The 21309-nt window shown below is 40.6% G+C and overlaps 1 protein-coding gene across 1 annotated transcript in view; it reads right to left on the reverse strand.

Moving 5' to 3' along the window:
* Nucleotides 1-16983: 16983 nt before the first annotated feature.
* ARL3 (ARF like GTPase 3) overlaps nucleotides 16984-21309 on the reverse strand; it is a 57929-nt gene continuing 53603 nt past the window's right edge. The window contains exon 6 of the mRNA XM_020790823.3: nucleotides 16984-20362. Coding sequence (XP_020646482.1) covers nucleotides 20315-20362 — 48 coding nt within the window. The 3' untranslated portion in view covers nucleotides 16984-20314. The remainder of the gene's footprint in view (nucleotides 20363-21309) is intronic.

Below are 21309 nucleotides of genomic sequence, written 5' to 3' on the forward strand. Positions count from 1 at the left end.
GTGGCATCTCTGCACTTGTTTTTCTGCATCAGTATAAATGATCAGTTCATCTGAAGTGATGCAAAAGCAATCACTTGCAAAAGAAAAAAGAAAAAAAGGTAGAAGGCCCAGTGGCAAAGGAAAAAATGTGGCCGGCGGGGAAAAACTCTGGGCTGAATCACATTGATTTGACCTTGTGTATTCAACAGAAAATAATATGACTCTGACCATTCCAGTCCAGAGCATTTCCCATATTATTTGGCAGTGTGGTTATCCCCTTGTGCTAGTGCACAAGACTGACCTCCAAGAAGAGAACTCACCCACCTCTTGCACAATGGCAACATCTGCACAAGTGGCAGATCCCATGTTTCTGTGCTGGCCAGACCTTCCACTCAGCAGCAGCTCAATGGGACCCTGATACTGACAACCCTGCCCAGTGTCCACAAGAGATCTATTCATTTGACTGACAGTCCTTCTTTTTAATCCAACCTGAGTTCTCTTCTCATCCCCCAACACTCTGAATTTGCTTAAAAGCTGCTCTGCAATCTGTCACATCCCAATGTTTTTCAAACTGATATTAATTTTAATTTGATATTATTCATCAATATTTCTTGATCTTTTGGTATTCTTTCTCTTTTTTTGATGTGTATATATATTCCTTTCTGCTTTATCTTTCTCTGTGTCTCTCTCTTCATTTGTGGGTGTATGTGTGTGTAGCATCATATTTAATGTACTCTCAAGTATATAATAAACATAAATAATAAATAACTATATAGCCTGCTCTCCTAGCTGTACAATAAAATAAACACCTCCCCAGGTATGGATCTAGCACCCAAATGCAGAGGTTGGCTTCCTGGAAGCTGCGTATAGTATAAGCATGAAAATCCTGAGCTGAGATTTCCCAGATGCCTTTTCAGTTTGGAATGTAGCCCCTGAAAATGGCAGGAGGGGCTGACTTTGTCTCCCCAAGGGATTGGAAGGGGAACTTGTTATACAGATACTGAGGGTGCAGCGTGACTTGTTTTGCAGATACCGTTGATGTGGCAATATTGGAGCCATTCTGTCCAGAGGAGATAAAAGCCCAGAGTTTTTGTCTGATGAGACACCAAGCCAGCGCATGATTCCCCCTTGATCTGGGCTTGTTAAAAGGGCATGGTTGCACTGAGAGCTTGAAACTGCCTGGGGGCTTTGAATCTCTGTTTGCCCCCATAGGGTCTTCCTCTAACATGCTTTTGTTTGACAGCTGCGGAAATTGTTTGCTCCATTTAAAAAGGGGGGTGGGTGGGGGTGGGTGGGAAGCTGAGATTCCAGGGCCTTGTGAAAAGGGAGAGGCCCACCCAACCCTCTGGAATGTGGATAATCTTCATCCACCCCCTTACGCACCCAGAAGATGAAATTTAAACCTTAAAAGTGAATATATATACAGTATATATATAAATAAAGTATATATATATATAAAGTTAATACCATATATATACACATATATAGGCATCTGCAACGTTAAGGTTGAAATTTCATATCTCTCTCTCTCTCCTTTTCCAATATGTGGGAGTTTGCCTGTCTGTGATCCTGGGGGAAATCTAGGAAACCTCTGAGCTCTCGTTTCTTTGTGTTTTAGTTCTATCTTAAGTTCTTGAATTGCAACACTGAACTAGTAAGAGTTGGCATCATTCTGTGGTTATAAGTTCCACAAATGCAACAATGAACAATTGTGTGCTTGAGCAAGAATTTTCCTTTGTCATGTTGTCGTGCGTAGACAGATGAGAGCCTCTTGCTTTCAGGACAGAGGAGGAGGAGGAGGCCAACATGTAAAGGGGCACGGCCTGCGGATTTTTCTGTGGAGGCTTTAGCATTATATGAAAATTACATTGCAATCACTATAGCATGACATTTTTTTTCTTCATCTGTTTGTTTGGACTTGACAGAACCTGGCTGCTTGCTGTAAACCCAAAGAGCCCTGTAGGAAATTGCTCTTGCTGTTCCACTGGAGATACATATTCATGTGGTCGGCTCTTTTTCCTCTCTCATGCTATGTTTCCTATTCTTTGGACTCTTGTTCTGCAAACTTCTGGAAGAGGACAAAATTGAAATCCTGGGCCTGTTCTTATGTTACTGAAGAGGTGTAGCACCTCCTCCTCTATGGCTGGATCCCAGGATGTCTTGCTAACATCTGGAGGCTTAAACAAATGTGGCTGGTGGGCAGGAATAATGGGAGATGATCTCAGGTCAATCCCAGATTAATAGATTCACTGTAGCCTTTTCTTGGAAAGATGTATATAAAAGGAAAGCACTGTACATGCTGGTTCCTCACATCAGCTCCCCACCACTTACTCTGTTCTTCCTCATCTCTCTCTGTCTGCACTGAGGAGAGACATCTGAAAGTCATATCTGCTTAAACCTGAGTAGAAATCTCTAGTCAGTCAGGGAATATGATAAAACAGGTTCTCCAATCAGGAAGAGGGCTGTACTTGCCTTTAAGTGAACCTGAAGAGGCTGTCTCTTTAATTTTTGCTGCTCAGTGCAGAAGTAGTATGGAATAAGGAGGCATAGGGATGTACCTGCTATTGCCCTGTAGTAGCTACAGAGCCATCTCTTTGCCACCATCCCCCTCGCATGCTAATTGAGTTCATTTAACCTAGGCCTTGAAAAAAATCTTGGAACTATAGAACACCATTACTGACAAATATGCTTCAATCCCCTGCTTCAAGTGAAGGACAGCTCAGCACTTCTGGGGGCAATGAGTTCCATTGTCAAATGCTAATTTGTAGTGTTAGAATATATTTTTTTCTTAATGTTTAGCCAAAATCTACCCCTTTGAATTTTTACTCCCTAATTTTAGTCCTCATCTTTGAAACAACAGAGGACAAGTCTGCTTCACCTTCTTTGTATGTGGCTGCCTTCAGATATTTGAAGACAGCTATCTTCGGCATAGTCCCAGAGCACCCCTGGAAGAAGGGAATGGAAAACCACTTCTGAGTATTCTCTTTTCAGGAAAAACCCTGAAAAGGGTTGCCCTAAATCAGAATTGATTTGATGGCACAATGTGATGATCTTTTGCCACCCCCACCCCCCACCTCCCAAATGTGAGGAGCTGATCTGGAAACATCTGTGTGCTTTTTTCCTTAGATTGATTTCGGTACAGCACACAGTCATGGGAAGTGGTGATCAATATTGTTTTATTAATGTAATTAGCAATCCCTTGTTATCTTACATGTGTGTAATAATGTTATGCACCCACTATATCTTGAAAAGGATGAGTTGCCAATCAAATTAGTTACACTGATAAAAGAGTAGTATGGCACCTTTAAAACTAACAGGATTATTTTAACATTTAACCATGGTGGGTTACAGCCCACTTCCTCAGATGCATGGAGTATAACCTAGAGATTTAAGTAAATATATATGTCCTATATTTAGGGGTGGAATGTTGACACTGAGGTCAAAGCGCACACAGATTCAGGGACAAGGGACAGTGAAAATTACATTATGAACACTGGCTATCCACAAAATTGTTGGCAGTGAAGATGAACATCCTGGCAGTAAGACCATGAATGCACAGAGTTGACAAAGACCCAGAGCAGAGCCACTCACACTTGCACAGCTGTGTAGACCCTTTAGATTATACACTATGATCCTGAGGCAGTAGTTCACAAAAATAGTAGGCTGTGGAATGTTGGTTAGCCTTCAAGGTGCTGCAGAACTCTGTTGTTTCAGCTACATCAGATAAACGTAGCTAGTTGCTTTAGAAATGGCAATCAAAATTGAGACTCCTACATGGTTTTCCCTGAAATCTTACTGTGCGTATACTTTTGATTTATATCATTACAGTGGTTCTCTGTTAAGCAACTGGTAGTTCACTTTCAGAATCATATGTATGCCAGGGTTCAAATCAAGCTCAGAGGCACAATCAAACTGGCATGTGTGTTCTTACCAGTCTTTACCTGAGAATGACATTCTGCACATATTGTGACAAGCTTTGTTGTTGCTTCACATCTCCAGACTTAAACTGTTTCTGCAGTACTTCTTGGTGTACCTTAGGTTTTAGATCATCACCTCAGAAGAATAGCCCAGAATGAACTCATAAAAGGAGACAATGAATAATCTCAATAACCACCTCACTCATACCACTGTTTTGAACATAATGACCTATCACAGCTGCCCAGTAAATCAACTTTCTTCATCTCACAGCTCATTTCCACAAATGAAGTGTAGTGGCTAAAATGTTTATTTGAGCTCCATTTTAAAATGAAAGCATTTTTTCTCTCAACCCTCCCCATGGAATTGAAGGTATCAGACTGGGGCCCTCTGGTGGTTGCTTTAAAATCTGTGAACTGCCTTGGCCACTAACAACTTCATTCCCATTTCACTTTGCAGTGGCATGTCCCTGGCATATCTTCCTGCTGTACTCTTTTAGTTGACATAGTAATAAACTCTAGAGATCTGTGTTAGATTCCTCACTGCTGTTGAATCTGTTAGCATTTCTAATCCATGCTTATTTTTTTAAAACTTTGTGGGTAGTAGTTTGATAAGAGAATCTGATACAATGCAGAAGAAAAATTCCCGGCTGTTCCCATCAGAGAGAACATGTACAAATCATATTTACATAAAGGGGGGGTTTCAACTAGGCCGAGCTTTGACCTCTCTCTAGCTTATTTCCTGGAAGTCTGTATCTTTATATGACTAATGAAAGAAAGCATAGGGAATCTCAAGATCCCTTGCAGAGTATTACTTGCATTTCACTTTTTATTACAGATATCAGTAGTTTTGCTACTGTTAACGAGTGGCAATGGGATATAGTGGACAGAGTGAATTAGAATTCCAAAGACCTGGATTCAAATCTTGGCTCAACCACAGAAAATCACTCTGAGCCACTTCTTATTAGGGTTGCTATAAGCTGGATGTGATTTGACAGCAGATAACATTGCCCCTGTTAGAGGTCCCTCTTCACCCATCCCTATTAGAACAAAGAGTACCCAGCTGTGCAGCCAGGGGCTGGGAGTCTGACTCTCCCACTATGCCTGCCAGGAGACAGGCCAGCAGACATGACCTGAAGTACGTGTGGTTGATGTGCAGTGTTGGGTTATTTGCACAGTCCCCATCTGCCATCAGAAGGAAGGACTAGTAAACCACTTTTGAGCATTCTATACTTAGAAAGAGGGCCAACCATAAGTTGGAACTGACTTGACACTGCATTCTTATTACAAAGCTTCTTGCAGAAACTACAATTGGGGTGGAACAATAAGACAACCCTACGCAGTTTAGTGGAATAATGCAGAATATGTGCAAGTCAAGATATGGACAGTATGCATATAGAATATATGACTCTCATATATACTAGTCTTTGCATTAATTGTATGTGCATGAAGATATCTCAGATCCTGCACTAAGAAAAGCTAGACTCTTGGAAATTACACATATATTATGCTGAAGACATTAATTTTCTTTTATTTGGCCTGTATACTTTTTCCCATTGCTGTTCAACAGAAAGAAGAACAGAAAGAAATGCACTGAAAAATCAAAGCTGAAGTTGAAGGGCACTGAAGTTTCCAACATAGTCAGTAGAAATATTAGTCATTTATTTTGCTTCAGAAGTTGTCATCTGGAGAGGATCACTGTGTTCTTAATAGGTCACAGTCAGAGTCTTTTGAATGCTAAGGCTGAAGATCCAGACATAGAATAGGAAGAATATCTGTCTTGAAAATTCTGAGGTGTTGCAGTAGAAAAGTTCATCCTTTGCATACAGAAAATCGCAGTTTTACTCTCAGGTAGTGCTTGGGACATGGTGGCGCTGCGGGCTAAACCGCAGAAGCCTGTGCTGCAGGGTCAGAAGACCAAGCAGTCGTAAGATCGAATCCACGCGACGGAGTGAGCTCCCATCGCTTGTCCCAGCTCCCGCCAACCTAGCGGTTCGAAAGCATGCAAATGCAAGTAGATAAATAGGGACCACTTTGTTGGGAAGGTAACAGCGTTCCGTGTCTAAGTCGCACTGGCCATGTGACCACGGAAGATTGTCTTCGGACAAACGCTGGCTCTATGGCTTGGAAACGGGGATGAGCACCGCCCCCTAGAGTCGAACACGACTGGACAAAAATTGTCAAGGGGAACCTTTACCTTTACCTAGTGCTTGGAACTATGCCTGTCAGAAACCCTGTAGAACCACTGTCTTTCAGTGTGAAAAATACCAAGCAAGTCAGACCGACTGACTTGGCATGAGAAAATTAGCTTTAGCAGCCACAGGTAGGCCACGTGTATCTAGGGGTAAGGGGGAGAATCAAGGTAATCAAGTCTGATGTTCAGGTTGGACGAAGATCCGGTCCCTTTTGAGTAATGAAGCAGTGGCAGTGCACTTCTTTGCAACTTTTCCCACCCACCTTCACTTTCACCTCTATCCAATGCACATTCCTATATCACAGCACATTTCTGCAATGTCAGCAAAGTCACAGAGCTTGAGGAGGTGCCCTTGTTCAATCAGAATGATTCAGCCCAAATCAAAAGCACCAACTGAATAAACTCATCATTGCACAAACAACTTGTCTCTGTAAACTAGGTCAAGTAGCCCTCCAAAGAGAGGGGGGGAGCACACGCCTGAGCCATGCTGGCGGCAGAAGAATTGCAGCAGCTGTGTTCCCCATTTATATATGGTTGTGGGGATAATATAGATCTCCATGCATATGTATAGCTGTTTACAGCTGTCACACCTTCTGCTCATTAGGAGCAACTGTTTGGGAGCCAGAGGGAATGGTATAGAAGATGAACACAGGAGAATTTGTTGGCATATACAGAAACAAAAGCGCCACCACCAACTGCAGCCCCCTCCCTGTCTTCCACCTGCAGCAGCTGTGGTGCTGTTGATTGCTCTTGATTCAGCAGCTTTTGCCTGCCTTCAAGTCATGATATCTGATGACCTCTTTATCATCATTGCCACACCCAAACCCTGAATGGTCTCCCATTTAGTCCTGACTTTCTGTACTGGTTTAGGATTCTGGCTGTGGAGCCAGAGGTTGGAAGTCAGATTCCCCACTATGCCCCCTGTGAGTAGAGCCAGCCTGTGTGGCCTTGGGCAAGCTGCACAGACCCAGATGTAGGGAATGGTAAACTACTTCTGAGTATTTTCTACCTGGAAATCCCTGGAAAGGGTGGCCATAAGTCAGAATTGACTTGATGACACATTATTATTCTGTACTCTACTGTCATCTGATGAAAAAGCACCAAGGTTGTGTTTCTAAATTAACTGCAAACAGTATATGTATGCCTGAAAAAGGATGACACTGCTGTAAATACTCTGCTATTGGACTAAAAAGCTGCAGCCAGGCACTTCTGTCTTTTGCTGCGTCCCCGGGTTTGGTCAAATTCATGTTGGTAGCTTCGGTGACACTGTCCAACCATCTCATCCTCTGTTGCCCCCTTCTCCTCTTGCCTTCACTCTTTTCCAACATCAGGGTCTTTTCCAGGGAGTCTTCTCATGAGATGGCCAAAGTACTGGAGCTTCAATTTCAGGATCTGTCCTTCCCGTGAGCACTCGGGGTCGGTTTCCTTTAAAATGGATAGGTTTATTCTCTTTGCAGTCCAGGGGCCTCTCAAGAGTCTCCTCCAGCACCACAGTTCAAAAGCATCAGTTCTTCAGCAGTCAGCCTTCTTTACAGTCCAGCTCTCACTTCCATACATCGCTACTGGAAAAACCATAGTTTTGACTATGCGGACGTTTGTCGGCAAGGTGATGTCTCTCCTTTTTAAGATGCTGTCTAGGTTTGTCATCACTTTCCTCCCAAGAAACAGGTGTCTTTTAATTTCGTGGCTGCTGTCCCCATCTACAGTGATCATGGAGACCAAGAAAGTAAAATCTGTCACTGCCTCCATATATTCCCCTTCTATTTCCCAGAAGGTGATGGGACTAATGACCATGATCTTACTTTGTTATTGAGCTTCAGACCATTTTTTGCACTCTCCTCTTTCACCCTGATTACAAGGTTCTTTAATTCCTCCTCACTTTCTTCCATGCATATCTGAGGTTGTTGATATTTCTTCCGGCAATTTTAATTCTGGCTTGGGATTCATCCAGCTTATATGCAGAATACATCCACATGATGTGTTCTGCATATAAGTTAAATAAGCAGGGAGACAATATACAGCCTTGTCATACTCCTTTCCCAATTATGAACCAATCAGTTGTTTCATATCCAGTTCTAACTGTTGCTCCCTGTCCCACATATAGATTTCTCAGGAGATAGATAAGGTGGTCAGGCACTCCCATTTCTTTAAGAACTTGCTATAGTTTGTTGTGGTCCACACAGTCAAAGGCTTTTGCGTAGTCAAGGAAGCAGAAGTAGATGTTTTTCTGGAATTCTCTGACTTTCTCCATAATCCAGCGCATGTTAGCAATTTGGTCTGGCGTTCCTCTACCCCTTCCAAATACAGCTTGTACTTCTGGGAGTCCTCGATCCACATACTGCTGAAGCCTACCTTGGAAGATTTTGAGCATAACCTTGCTAGCGTGTGAAATGAGTGCAATTGTACTGTAGTTGGAGTATTCTCTGGCACTGCCCTGCTTTGTGATTGGGATGTAGACTGATCCTTTCCAGTCCTCTGGCCACTGCTGAGGTTTCCAAACTTGCTGGCATATTGAGTGTAGCACCTTAACAGCATCATCTTTTAAGATTTTAAATAGTTCAGCTGGAATGCCATCACCTCCACCGGCCTTGTTGTTAGCCATGCTTTCTAAGGCCCACTTGACTTCACTCTCCAGGATGTCTGGCTCAAGCTCAGCAACCGCACTATCTGGGTTGTCTGGGACATCCAAATCTTTCTGGTATAATTTCTGTGTGTATTCCTGCCACTTCTTCTTGATGGCTTCTGCTTCTGTGAGGTCCTGGTAGATTAATCATTAAAATCAGTGCTTAGCAAAGGGAAGTTTTACTTGCTGTTTCTAAGAGTGAAGGAAAAGTTTGATGGTTGTTGTGGGTTTTTCATGCTCTTTGGCCATGTTCTGAAGGTTGTTCATCCTAACGTTTTGCCAGTCTGGCTGGCATCTTCAGAGGACAGGAATCAGAACTCTGTCTGTGCTCTGGTGCAGTTTGTTTGGATAGTTGAGTATTTATAGCTGTGGGATCTGCTTTTGTCCTTTTCAGGAGATGGGTGATTGTGGTGATCAGAGTGTTTTTTGTTTACTTGGTTCTTGGCATTGTTTTGATTCTGGTTTGTTACTTTAGCAGAAGGGAAGGAATACTAAAGAATCAGTTCTTCTGCTGCCAATCGTAACTTGGTTTTTAAGTAGAAAGTTACCTCACACTTTCTTCAAAACTGCAAAGGACAATTGTATAAAAGAGTTAGCGCTATCCAAAAGAATTATCGTAGAATCATAGAATAGTTGAGTTGAAGGGTCCCATAAAGCCATCAAGTCCAACCCCTTGCTGAATGCAGGAATCCAAATCAAAGCAGATCTGACAGATGCTTGTCCAATTTTCTCTTGAATGCCTCCAGCTTTATAGTGCTCACTGTCTCCTGAGATAATCTGTTCCATTGTCGTACTGCTCTAACAGTTACAAAGTTTTTCCTGGTATTCAACTGAAATATGGCTTCCTGTAATTTGAGGCCATTATTATGTGTCTTGCACTCTGAGGTGATCAAGAACAGATCCTGCCCCTCTCTGTATGACAGCCTTTCAGGTATTTGAAAAGTGCTGTCATATCTCCCCTCAGTACTCTTTCCACAAGATTAAACATACCCAGATATTTCAGTCTTTCCTCCTAAGTCTTGATTTTTAGTCTCCTAATCACTTTTGCTGTCCTCCTCTGAACTTGTTCCAGTTCATTGTCATCCTTCTTAAAGTGCATTGTTCAGAACTATTTTAATTCATTATTACAAATCACCACAAAATCCTTAAAACAACAGATACATACCCATATTTATTTATTATTTATTTAAGATATTTTAGCCCCCTTTCTCCTTGAAAAGGTGGCTTACATAATTAAAAGACGATATTTAACACTAACAATGGTAAGTATACAAATATAAAAGAACCATGGTAAGTATACAAATACAAAAACCTTGGGGTTTTTGAATTGTACAAATAAACATATACACTGTTCCTACTTATCCTCTTCTCTAGTTACTTGGGAGGTAGTCCATCTAGTCTGTGGAACAGAATGAGACTTGGTTGTCCCTAGTTATTGAGATTAGAGCTTGGAGACACCAGAGCATGAGCACAACAGATGACCACACACTTGCCGTGTCTGAAGAATACACTTTGGAGAACACCTGGGACTTTGACCTTCATTATGTGCCTGTTTCCAGTACTCAGCTTGATTATTTTTATAACAGGAAGTTCTTAGCATCATGCCAGACCATGTTCAACAAATGAAATTGCAACTTGGAACAGATACCAATAAAATGAATGATAAAAAACATTAGCCCCCACCATTCCCCTTCCTGTAGGCATCAAGGGCAATTAGCATCGCAAATGAGCCATTTTGCTGGCTGTGCCAGATAAGTGGTGTTTTGTGTGTGGTAGAGACAATAGATTCATGCATACCCTTGAAGGTGGCCTGGTGTCATTGCAATGTCATGATTTGTGCCACTTATGATTCAAAATCTGAAAATGCCAATCTTGAATAGTACCTGGGCCGCCTATGACATTATGTGAAGAGTGACAATAAACATGATCATGTTATTCTCTTCCAGAAATGAGAGAAACAGTGATATGCAAGTTTGATCTTCCCATCGTATTCTTGTTGTGGTTCTACTTGTATGAGTGGGAGAGCTACCGTGTAAAGTATCTAACTGGAGAATAAATAGATAACTCCCTCAACCTTAGAATTCTCCTCTGCGATGGCTTTTTAAAAGCACATGTCTGTTATGGCTGTAAGCATAAGCATATTGGCCCTCATCTAGTCCACTACTATTCCCAGAAACTGAGCTATCACTTCCGCTGCCACATCTGTTTGAGACAGAAATACTAAACAGAGCTGGGTATCGTCATATGACACCTCTTCGGAGTCCATACTTTTGGATGATCTCTCTATGTGTATGCGTGTGTGTGTGATTTCATGTAGATGACATATAGCACAGACAGTAAGATAGGATATTAGAGGACAGCATAGCAGAAATGTCACAAGATTGAACACTAGTTCCATGGTACCTCCAAAACTGGCTCTCTAAGGTAGGAATGAAATCTTGAAATTGTGCCTCCCGATGCTGGAATCTCTGCCTAGAAAACATATCTATAAGAAAACCCTGATCAATAGATCAAAAGCCATTGGTTGGTCTAGGAGAGCCAACAGGAATGCTGTACAGTACTTGTGTTCCTCTCTCAGATCAAGTTACACACTGGAGTGACAAAAGCAGTTTTTAAACAAAAACATGGTTTGAAATGACTATAGGTAGTCAGCCTGAGTGTTCCTGGAGCTGCCCTACGCTAATCAAGGGATATGCATCAACTATGTGAGTGCTCTGTGCTGTCAAGTCATTACAGTTCTTGGGGTCTAGTTTCCCACTCCTGGAGCAGATAATACTGTGCTAGTTGATAAAATTCTTTGCCTTGATAGAAAACAGCTTCCTGTGCTCCTCTTGTGTGACTTTTTGGTCTCAGAAATAGTTATGTGAATACGATCTTGTGGTTTATTGTCAGGAAGGCACAGGAATTAATTTTTAGAACAGTCTCCCAAGAGTAAGAGTAGAAGAAATAGTTTTGAGTGTTTGTGTGTGCTCTGAAGTGATACAGTTTGAGTTTTAAGCGAATACCTCAGCGATGGCACTTGAAGGCAGGAATTTGAGGTGAAGTACAGGGTGGAGTGGAGAGCTAAACACCAGAATGTTAGGAGAGACTCAGCCAGCAGGTTCCCCTTCTATGGCTAAGGCTGACTGCTGTATTTGGAGATGGAAGGCATTTTCCCTTAGAGCAGTGATAGGCCAGTCTTTCCCTTCTCTTGTGTCATTTGGGGTGGACCGTTCTGGCTGGAGAATTTATATTGGTATTATGAAACTTGTCCTGCAAGTATTCCTGGGGCTTCGTTTGAGCTTTCTCTCTGCCTTCATTTTCACATGGGCTAATTGATAAAGTGATATTGGAAACTGAAGAATCTATCACAGAGGCAGAAGGTTGTGCTAGCTATAAAATCATGCCAATGACTGAATGAATGGTTCCTGTGAGTGAGAAACCACACTTGGTTTGTCTGTTTGTATAGTCTGAGTGAAAGCAAGAAGAATAAAAATGCAGATTTCAGCTTCAGAATACTTGGAAGTTGCCAGCCATAGGTGTCTGGGAAGCAGGGAAAGGAAGATGCTCTTCCAACGCCACCAGTCCTAAACATGGTATTTCTTTAAATATACACAGGTAAAAACTGTGGCCAGGTCAACAACCCCTAATTATCAGAATTAAAAAACTTAGGCATCATTACAATTATTCCTGCAGATGCCCTTCTGCCAACTGTTAAGCGAAGGTGATCTCTGTCCCTGTTTAAAAGGAGCAAGAGATTTACTACTCTTGCTCCATTTTTTCACTTGCCCCTTTGTCTCCCCAACACTGTTTTGTGGGCCACGTGCATATACTGCAGGACAAACCTAAAATGCTGCTTGTTACAACAAGTTGGAGAGGCCCATGGAAAACGTATAGCAGCAGCTGTACAGCCATTATGGCAGGGGCATTTTTTCTTGTCAATTTTGAGGGTTTTTCAAAAGGATCGATATGATCTCTGGGTGGACAGCTGGAAATTTGGGTACAATATTTAGTTTAAAAGGGTTTAAACTAGTATTCTTCTGCCCATGAAAATTTTATTCCAAAACATTTCAAACCAAGACTAACTCTGTCTTCTGCTCCCCACTTCATGAAAGAATCAAATCTTTTCCCCGCTCCATCAGCTTTCAGCTTAATCCCCTGAATCTCACAGCACTTTAACTTATCACTCAGCTGTCTCTTGCTTCACAGCTGGTGGGTGTGACTTCCAGAAATTTACAGTTGGAGTAAAAATAAGACAGCTGCTGTGGTCCTAGACAGCTTTGGCCATGTTTGCCCAGCTGTGTAGATGCTCATTCTGCTGAGCATAACTTAAATTCTCTGTGGCTTGCACCTGTCTGAAGGCAGAAGTATCAGAGGGCAGGAAAGAGGAGGCAAAACCACACTCCAATTGCTGCTGTTCTTCTTCCTTTCTATTCCTGTTGTTCAGTATATGAAATTGGAAAGGAGCTACAGAAAGGCAGAAGGCAAACATTATGGTTGCCACAAGACCTTCCCATGTGTTCATGGGCTTGGCCAGGTCCCCTAGTGAAGTGTCTCTCTATCCTTGGTAACCATTTTCTTTGGGCATTAGAACTAAGTTGTGCATCATCATCAAGACCATGGAAAGAAAGGTTGCCCACAATGGCAGTAAGTAGATGTAATGATAGTTACCAAATGAATAACCTGTAACTTGTTTGAAATAGAGGCTGTTTTAGAAGCCACATTCACAAAACAGGAAAAATTGACCAGAAAATGGGAAAAAAACATCTATTCATGTGATCAAATATGCCTCAAAGACAAACAAAATAATAGGAAATATAACTCTCAACAGTCCCATTCAATATAGTCTGCTCCCAAAATGCAGAGAACACTAGAGTGATTTGGCTAGATTCAGAGTTTCTTTTGCAACTGTATTCAGTTTAAGTGACAATACAAAGACCCCAGGTTCTTTCAGTGCCAGTGTTCACACTGGCTTCTCAATCTGATGTGGTTCAATCCATGCCCAAATCCTTCCTTCTTTTGATGCCACCTCCCGCTGATTCCTTGCTCTCTTTTATGGTTTGCAATCAAGCCACTGGAACTGTTTAAAGGGTTCCGGTGGTAGGGGAAAACAAAGAAAGTTCTCTATACACATATAAACACACCATGGAAATACTATAGTCTGCTGGAATTCATCAGAGTTATTTTGACTTTTTAAATTAATTTTTTTTTTTGTCTTTGTGGAAGTAATCTAGTGCTAAAAAATGTAGCAATGCAGTGATAAGCTGATCTAGCACTAGACTTGTTTGTTTTTAAAAAATAAACAAAAAAATATGTCAGGGCAACTAGGGAGAGAGATTGTGGAGATGGGTGTTCCTGCTGTTCCAAAACATTATGCCCCAATTTACTGTGTCACCAGAAAACCACCTCAAGTCATGTCGTTCAGTCATTTTGTATGATGAAACAATCATACTGGCAAAACCCTGTTAGAACCATTATGGTTAAAAGAAAGCAGAAGCTCCCAGCAGCAGGTGAAAATGTCCAGATTGGAAAGAAAAAAGAACTGGCTGTTTTGCATTGACCTTTACATTAGGTGTTAATTGAAAAATACTTTAAATTCACCCATGCCAATTCTGGAGCAAACTGCAAAGTATTTTCTAATGCAGTTGCATGCTCAATGAGTCATGAATACCTCAAGAAAAAGAGTCTTATCTCACAGTTGTAGGTATAAAGAGAATATCTCTGAATTCCCCTGCTTTTGTTATGCCACTAAGATGCCCCAGAGGTCAGGACAGCAATCAGCCCTGTCTGCTCAGACCTTTCTCAAATACAAGAGACTCGAAATACCTCCTCCCCCTGGAAAAAGCCAAACGGACTATTTAGCCATTCTGGTGTCCTCTCCTGTTTCGCTGTTCCTTCAAAAAACATAACCTTGGAAAAGGAGCAGGCAGCTGTGCAAGGTTATAAACTAGTCCAAGATGTAAAATATTGGTAAGAAATGAACCCAGCTGGGGTAGCTGGACAAGAGGGCAGTGAGTTTAGCAAACCAAAGAATTTTACAAAAAGTCACTGAATTGCCATATTCTTCCTTCTGGTGGGTTTATATGTTTTTTCCATCTTTGCCTGAAGCTACCTTTTCTCATGTTTCTGGAAGCCTTCTGATGAAGCACTGCCAAGATCTTCTGAAACAACTTAAATCAGTCTTGAAGTATAGCAGAGATCAGCCTTACTGAGTCACATTATCAGCCACCAGAATCAAGAACAGACAGAGAATCCTGTTTTCTCTCCTCAATTCCTGGTTCTATGGCTTGGTACCTCTGCCCATGGCTTTCCTTTTCATAAATGTTTTAATTGCTCCAACTGGAATTACAGTCCTCCTCAGCTTCAAGACAGTTTAGGAGGGGTAATTTCTGTCACCCAGGAACATATTTTTGGAGTAACTTTTTTGCATTCTAGTGGCTCCCCCATCCATCCCCCCCCACTTTTTTGTGTGTATGTACTGTATATTTGTGGCTGTGGAAAAATATTTTTTGCTCCTCCCTTTGCAACATCCCACTCCACCCTTTTAGCAGCCTCGGTCTCCACCTTGTAAGTTTGCTTCTTTTTGGTTGTTATTCCTGAAGCAAACGCATCTTATTTCCAGCTCTACTGTGATCTTTATTATCTCCTAATGCAATAATTGTGTATCTTTAAATTTTGAATGTCTAACAAAATTCCTCTGTGGAACAGTTCTCTGTCAGGTGTATCTGTTTTATGGTGCACTACTATCAAGGTTCAAAGATGCCTTATAGGTATTTCTTAGAACATGTGAGTTCAAGCATGTGCTCTGAGAGCACATCAGGTAATGGGAGAGCACCTGTTCTTTTAAGATCTAGATGGGATGTAAAACACTAATCACGTGAAGCTTTTCTCAGTGCTATGTCTCCAAGACACAAGAAAAGTTGACCTATCAAATCAGAGATAATAAAAAAAACAGCAACTACATATTAATTACCTGGTTTTGAAAATGGATTGCATTCTGAACTGGGAACTATGGGGCTGGGCACCTAGGTGGCAAGTGCTGGATCTTGTCGAGAGAACAGTAACATGAAGACAGGTTTGCAGGGGTAAAAAAAAACATGACCATAATGCAGTCTTATGTTGTGCTGAAGGGCTTAGTGAAGGGTACAGGAGTCTTTTAGACCAAACAATAAAGAGGCATCAGCAACTGCTGTAATAAAATATGCCTTTGGTGATTCTTCCTTAGTCCAAAGTTTGAACATAAAATGGCCAAACCAAATGCTTGTCATTTTAAGTGCACCCAATTTATCATGTAAATTTAAAAGCTTCTGGGTGTAATTCTCCCTACCTGACATACAAACAAGGTCACACAGAAAATCCATCGTAAATTATACACCATTCTGCGGTGAAAAGCAACAGGAGAGGAAAATGCAGAAACCTGGAAGCAAACGATAAATAACACTATGACAAGTTCAGCTACTCCCAGGGCGTTTGTTTGCCAAAGGGAAACATTTCATATTCAATCCATTAGGAAAATTAGAAGTGAAAGAATGTACTAGTTTGGCTTAAAACACTGAAGACTGGCATAAAGCACCACCCATTAGGTAAGACCATCTAATCTTTTCCCTGATTTGACATCATGCCAGATGTGTGTGTCAAGGGGGTGAATTCCAATAATACTGTTGATCACTTCACTTCCTGTACTTTTCCTGTAATTTAATGCTTTGAAGCTGCTTGATAAAGGAAAAAATTATTGATGTCTCCAGCAATATGCAGAACTTTCCTACAAGTGGTTACAATTAAACATATTTCACACAGAGAGCAGACCTAGCAATAGTTAACATTTCTATGATATTAATCATAATCCAAGTAGATTTTTTTAAAAAAAACTTTCACTGAGTGCTGGGACATTTATTTCTCCTGATGGTTGTCTTAAGAGCCAAGAGGCTTCCCTGTATCACAGACTAAGCATTTTGACATCAAAATGGAGTATAACTGATTTATCAGGATTTGTGTCTGAATACATGCACTTAATGGTAACATACCTGGTCTCTACAGGATGCCAGAGGTGACAACATACTGCTAATTTTATCACCAAGGCATCTGTGTGCAAATAGTATCCAGAGACTAGAAATTTAATAGGAGTGCCACCCATGGAAGGATACAAGGCTGTAAACCATATGAAAGCAAGAAACAATGTTAAATGTGCATTGAGAGGAACTGGAGGAAATAAAATACCACACCAGCCTGGACCAATCAGCTTCAGAAACTGATCTTCAGATCTTCTTTTGAAATGATACAGAAACATAAAATAATTGTCATTTCTACCAAATTTTATTCAAGTCTGTCAAACATCTAAACATACACAATGAGGCTTAACATTACAAAATATCAGCCCACCCCCTTTTCATTAACTTCAGAAAGGAAAGAAGTAAGAGCTCATAAAAACTAGATGTACCCTAATGTAAGACAGAATGGAAAAGCAGAAAAGGTGAACTAACTGGATACAGTTTACAACTATGGCTTTATAAAGCATCTGAACAAAACTGAGGCTATAAGAAACGTCTGCTTAAGGAACAGCCCCAGTCATATATAATTAAAAGATTAAGTAATTAATCCTCACCTGAACCATGCCCCCTTTCATTCTAATACATAAATTATTACACAAGTCACTTCAGCCACATTGGCTCACCTTTAAATGTATCAAGACATCTTAAAATGACATTCAAATAGGAAATAAGCTTGTTTTTGGTTACAAAACAGGGATCTTACTAGCAAAATAGGTTACCAAAGATTTAGCACAATGCTCCTTATGCTACTTCAGTAACAGAAACCCTTTCTGTACAGTACATACCATGCTGACCAGGAATATCCTAAGGGTGACAAAAGAACCAGAATACAAAAGATCAGATACAGTAGAAGATTGGTTTAAGAACAGCTCTTTAACTAAAACAGTCAGAAGAAATGAATCCTTCTACCCAAGATAGTCTTATCTCTTGGTTACGAATAGAAGGAGGAGAATGTTTCTTAGCTGTCCTACTTCGTCCATGTTGCATGTGGAGCATCCACTCAGAACAGACTGTTGTTGGAGACAAGATCCTGGCACTGGGATCACTGGGCTGGTGCCATTTTATAGTTCTTAGAAAAACACAGATTAGCTCTAAGTGATCTGAGACTGATGGAGGTATGAATTTTGGGTGTATTGAAGTTGATAGACCACGGTGGCTCCTTCTAGCTTCATGAGCTGTGAATGTATCACTGAAATCCCTTTTTCTTCACACACACAAATATCCCCAGGAAAAGATACAGTGACAATGTAAGATCAAATTTGAACAATTTATATTCAGTTTGGAGTTTTACGGAACTATATCTATGCGCATATATTGACGTTGAGGGTGGGCAGTTTGCTTCAGAGACTATAAGGTAAGTAATGTGTGGGTGTGTTTGTTTAGTCAAACAAATGAAGTATGAATTTTGCTGAACTGAAAAGAGCAATATCTGTTGATGGGAGGGGATAATCTTTCAGACCAGTGTATTCTAAGAACATCTGGGGACACAAGGTTAGGAACCACTGTTTCAGATAATTCGTTCATTAACAGACAGGCCTCTCGAACATCTGGACTAAATAGCTGCATTATTTTTCCAAATTTACAAGTGCAAAGAAGAAAAAAGTGCAACTGTTTCAAAGTGGCCTTTATAAAGTGGACCTTTCTAAAGAGGACATGTTTCTTTTAGACACATAGATTACTAACTGAATCATGTCAATATAAGTATCTGCTTCCAGTGAAATTTCAGTAGTCTGCAAAAATACCTATTTTTAGCTCTCATGCTCATGGGTTCTTAAAATGACTTATTGAGATTGCTACCAGTGCTTTATAGTACTCTTCTTAATTCTTGTGTTTGTTCATGGTTCTATTTCTGGTATAAACTGCCTGAAGTCACTAAGACAGATTTAATACATCCAATCTAATCCAGAATTTAGGTCTGTTGTTAATCACCAAAGAGTACAATACACTCACGTCTAGATGCATGAAAAATTACTATATCTGTTGTGTCTGTATTAATATGGAATATACAAGTTCCATGAAAACAGTGAGTGTTAATGTTTCAAGGAACTGTTTGAAAGCAACTAATGCTCCCTGGTTTCCCACAATGTACACAAATAGTTTGAGTTCTAGTAAAACAAGTTGACTCCCTCCCATTAGAGTTGCCACAACATTTTCAGACATAAAGTCTGGCTATAATCTGCATGTTGTGTGCTAAAATTACTACACAGAGGGCTACCTTTACCAAACTGCTTTGAATTTTGACAAATTGAACACATGACTGACAGACAAGTAGTCTCTTACGTCATCACATCCTGGTGTTGGGAAGATATGGTAAGAACACATAGTACTAAGTTACAGACTCATTATGATATCCTCCTCTTGCATTTAGGACAAATGCCACAATGCTTTCCTTGTCAGAGACTAATCTGTATCTTGCCCAAACTCTTGCTTTCATCGAGCAAATGCTTCCTGAAATGAAGGCTCTCTCTTTTGAAACACATCCAAGCTTACCATACATTTAGTCAGCAATTTACAACTAAACTAGAAGTGTAGGAAACAGTGCAGACTTGCAAAACCAATTCTACCACACCATATAGCTGCAGCAACAACGGGTATGGATGGAGTAATCACAATGGCCCTGCTAACCTCCTAGGCTACCATTATTTTGACTACCTGAAGTAACCACATAAGCTAAGTGGTTTGTAGGCTTCATGTGCACTGAATTAAAGCCTGCTTCAAAACATTCTGCCTCCCCCTACCAAGACTATGAAAACTGTTACCAGCTGCTTGCAGTAAGATTCTGTGCACTAAATTGACTGCCACAATGCTGTTAAACTCAGTCCTTGCTGAGTGATTTAATACAGTGGAACAAGACTGAATGCCAAGGAGCTCTTGGCCCCTACTGAGCCAAAATTATTGAAACTATTTGTGCCAACCATTGATGCAATACTGCACTGTAGCCTGACACTCTTCCCCCCCCCAATAAATTATAGCATACCTTGCACCCTGCTGCTTCTTACATTTAGATTTTAAGAGCCTACTTACAACATGTGTCTTTGTGGGGAGAAGGGCCTACACACCTGGACATATTTGTAAAATAAATGCTCTTTATGAGGGTGCATTAGCATTCTGGCAGCATTATACAAAGGAATGTATCATTTTAAAATTGAAGCACACATTCTAACATGAATTTGCTGTTCCTTTGAATAGAACCAGGTGAGCATCCTGAGTAATATCAGAAGAAAGGTAGACTCCCATACACATTGCTATGATCATTCTAGCTTTGTAGAAGCCACTGAAAGTCTTTACTCCAGACTGCACTCTGTTCCTGTTTTCAAATCCCATTGTGCAGTTGGATGAGTATGGAGACGTTTAATACTATTTATATGAAAAAGGGGTGGGGTGGGGAAATGCTTTTAAGGGGGAAATGATACTAGAGAGCAGAGAAGGTTCCAAAATGAGCAGTGGACTTAGCTGCTGTTCCCATTCCTAGCAGCTGTAGCTGCACACAGATGGAAAAATATTTGGTCAGACACTAGCAGCCAGTTAGTGTGTTTGGCTCTTGGAGCCTCTCCAATTCCATACAACGCAGTTCAATTTACTTCTTCTTTGCATTGACATTTCTGCAGACCCAGTTCATGCCATCCTTCAAAAACAAACAAAAACACAAAAGAGAGGAAACAGAAAGTAAGGAAACATTAGATGATGAAAAAAGAACAAGCTATACCCAGATCCCAACAATCTCTTTCTGTGTTGCTTTATGACCACACCTTTTCTGTTTGCTTGTTCACTCTCTCTGTTTCTTACCCTGTATAAATGATACACGCCAGGCTTCTTGGCATCTAATTTGGCCCTCTGAGGTTTCGTTTCTCCTTGGCCAAAAGCTATTGGGATTTTATACTAGTGTAATGCAAATAGCATAGCTTTTGAAAGTGAATTGCCTCAAATTAAGAAATCACCTTAGAAATTATTTGTTGTACACCAAGTCTTGTGACTTAAAACACAACAGATAATGTCTACAGCGATTTCTTATCCTGATGTAATTCACCTCCAAAAGATACACCATTTGGGTTATGCTTGCAAACATAATGAATAGGATTTGGGGCACTGTTTAGTAGTTTTCCAGTTTTCCCTTTTAATAGTTACATGAAACTGCCAGAAGAGGTTGTCCAGAGTTCTGGAGCTTGGTGTGACCCCATACTCTGAGGAAACACAATTTTTTTCTATTTACAATGAAGCCATTCCTGTTCTAAACCAGTTTCTTATGCTAGTGGATGGGATGGGGGCAAAAAGATTGAAACTTAATTTGGATAAGACAAAGGCACTCCTGGTCAATCAAAAGATAAATCAGGGAATAGGGATTCAACCTATGCTAGATGGGGGTAACACTTCCACTGAAAATCCAGGTTCACAGTTTGAGAGTATTTATTTATTTAAAATATTTTAACTGCCTTTCTCCTCAAAAAAGGCCAAAGGCAGTTTAGAACAATTAAAATACTGTATTTACGTTAGCAGCAGTAATTACATAATACTAAAAGGACCAATGAACACTATACCAAAAACATTAGCAACACCAAAACACATTCAATGCAG

Source organism: Pogona vitticeps, chromosome 3 (assembly GCF_051106095.1).
Source record: "Pogona vitticeps strain Pit_001003342236 chromosome 3, PviZW2.1, whole genome shotgun sequence".
In the NCBI taxonomy this organism is placed as follows: domain Eukaryota; kingdom Metazoa; phylum Chordata; class Lepidosauria; order Squamata; family Agamidae; genus Pogona; species Pogona vitticeps.